Source organism: Austrofundulus limnaeus, unplaced genomic scaffold (assembly GCF_001266775.1).
Source record: "Austrofundulus limnaeus strain Quisiro unplaced genomic scaffold, Austrofundulus_limnaeus-1.0 Scaffold691, whole genome shotgun sequence".
In the NCBI taxonomy this organism is placed as follows: domain Eukaryota; kingdom Metazoa; phylum Chordata; class Actinopteri; order Cyprinodontiformes; family Rivulidae; genus Austrofundulus; species Austrofundulus limnaeus.
The window spans coordinates 165,995-168,745 of NW_013953093.1; the positions used below are offsets into that span (position 1 = coordinate 165,995).

At 42.1% G+C, this 2,751-nt stretch overlaps 1 protein-coding gene across 1 annotated transcript in view; it reads left to right on the top strand.

The window, feature by feature from the left end:
- Positions 1–2,315: 2,315 nt before the first annotated feature.
- Positions 2,316–2,751, top strand: part of si:ch211-262h13.5 (alpha-2-HS-glycoprotein) — a 43,135-nt gene continuing 42,699 nt past the window's right edge. Inside the window, exon 1 of the mRNA XM_014027864.1 lies at positions 2,316–2,361. Within this exon, the coding sequence (XP_013883318.1) occupies positions 2,351–2,361 (11 nt within the window). The 5' untranslated portion in view covers positions 2,316–2,350. The remainder of the gene's footprint in view (positions 2,362–2,751) is intronic.

A 2,751-nucleotide genomic window follows, 5' to 3' on the forward strand; every position in this document is an offset into this window, starting at 1 on the left:
TTTATTATGTTAAAAAGAAACAGCTACATAAAACTTCTAAAATGTTGCTTATGATGTGTATTTGTTGGTGTTTTGTGTGTTGGTAAAATACAGGGAGTGAAAAATACTATTCTATTTTACCATTCAAAACATGCTGTCAGGAAAATGCAAATGTGACAGAGCAAAATCCTCCAGGTGACCAGATTTCTGCATCTCCTGAGAGTCCAGTAGCTTAAAAAAAATTTTTTTTGTCATTTTGCAGCCTTCAAACTAAGACAGCCACATTGACGGCTGCGAGCCTTTGTGGAATTGTGATATTGCACAACTAAAAAAAAATACATTTTTTTATTTCAACTTGTTTTGCTGCTGTCTATTTCACTTGAGACACAATTTCAAGGGACTTTCGGAAGCGTGTGTACATGCATGGGAATTCATCTTCATATAGAAAATCCAATTCTGATGTGCCACTGACAAGAAAAACCGAGTTAGATCAAGTTTTCTTCACGTTAGATTAAGTTTTTCTTATATTAAGGGTAGAGCTCTCTATCTCCATCTTCTGCTGCTTATCTGTAGTCGTCGAGTCAAGGAGGCAACAGGTCCAGGAGAAACCCAGACCTCTCTTTTCCAAGTGACACATTCCAGCTCATCCTGGGTAACCTTGATGCACTCCCAGAGAGGATACATAATCCCTGCAGTAAGTCCGGGGTCTTCCCTGGGTCCTCTTACCAGCAGGACGTGCCTGGAACTCCTCCAAAGGAGGCATTGTAATCAGATGAACCACCTCAGCTGACTCCTTTCGATGTGGAGGAGCAGCAGCTCTACTCTGAGCTCCCCCAGATGATGGGGCTCCTCACCCTACCTCTAAGGCTGAACTCAACCACCCTACGAAGGATACTCATTTTGGCTGCTTGTATCCGGGATCTTGTTCTTTCGGTCATGATCCACGCCTCATGACCATAGATCAGGGTTAGACTCTAGACAGACCAGTAAATTGAGAGCTTTGCCTTTCAACTGAGCTCTTTCTTCACCACAACAGACTGAAGCAACGCCCTGATTACTGAGGACGAGGCCCCAATCCCTCGATCCATCTACAACCATCACTCGTGAACAAAGACGCCCAGATGCTTAAACTCCTCCACTTGAGGCAGAAACTCGACCCTGAGGGGGCATTCCACCCTTTTCTGGTCAAGAACCATGGCCTCAGGCTTAGAGGAACTGACTTTCGTCCCAGCTGCTTCAAACTCAGCTGTGAACTGCCCCAAACCAGACACCATCCTCCTCTCCACAACTTCACCTTGAGATCCTGTCCATAAGCGCTACAAACAGGATCAGAGACAATGGACAGCCCTGGCAGAGTCCAATCGTCACTGTGAACAAGCTCGGCTTTGTGCCAAGATCGCAGCTCCTGCTTTGGTTCTGCAGGGACTGGATCACCACTCCAAACCCCCTCAGCGCACCCACAAAGTGCCTCAAGGAACACAGTCACAAGCTTTCTTCAGGTCCWCAAATCACATGTAGACCGGTGACCCCCCTTAGCAACTCCTCAAGGGTGAAGATCTGGTCCACTGTTCTTAGACCAGGACAGAAGCCGCGCTGCTCCTCTTGAATCCAAGGTAACTTTGGGATTATTTGACTGGAGTCAAATAATCCCAAAGAGTAGACAAGCAGGTGTATTTTTCTTTTAAACAATGAATCAGATTATGCCTCCCCAAATAAAACAGTTCCTGAATACCAAYGGGACAATGAGCTAGTCCTTTGTCCTTGTTGTCAATAAATAAATAAATAAACAACAGTCTTGCTTTCATTTCAGTGTGTGTGGCATGTAGATGGCACACCTGCCACTTCAAAGCTTTTACCAGGTGTGGAAGCACAGGGGCTGGCACCACAGTGGGAGATCCCCACACAGTTCAATATTGTATTATTATATGTATGCATATTTATTCATGCAGAAACACAATGGCCGCAGCGGGTTTTTTTTTTCTGATGCTGAACATAATGCAGCAGGCTCCATGTCTTCACCTGTGGCACTCCTTTAATAAGCCAGCCAGCCAGTGAAGGCCATTTTGCAGCCTATCTTCAAAAGAGCACTTGTTGCAAATTGTACGACAAATTCATGCTCTCACTTTAAGTGTCGGCAGTGACAGGTGAAAGATCGCTGCGAAACGCCTGCTCTTCTCTTCAGCTGGCGGAGAAAAGTACGGTGAAAGCGCTGGATGTCATGATGATGGACGGGACTTTGCAGCTGGTAAAACTCAACTCTTTGACTCTGTTTAAAATAAAAACAAATAATAATGTAAATCAATTAAATTCTGATTCCTCTAGTTTTCAAAGGAACATAAAGAGGGATGCAAGTTGGTGCTTCTTCAGCTTCATGACACTCAGGTAATGTATTTGGGAAATGAGAAAACAAAAAGTACAGTATATATTTATTTACTTATGTATTTATTTGTATAGGTTTGCAGTCTGCCAATTAATTATGATAGCTGTGTGGACTTGATTTACATTTCTTAATCATGCCTGACTGATTTATTTTTTATTTTTAATCAATGTTCATGAGCTCTGTCTAATTCCTTGTCTGAATGCTTCCAGCCCCTCCAAATAATTAAATCCATTTAAACTCTGTATAAAAATTAATTTGTAATTATCTTTGGCTGTGAGTTATTCTATGGAGAACCAAAACTGAAATAATTATAAAAAAGGAATAAATATATAAATAGACCAATAAATACCTTAAAATGCATCAATTAAATTGAAAAAGGAGATGTTTTATAA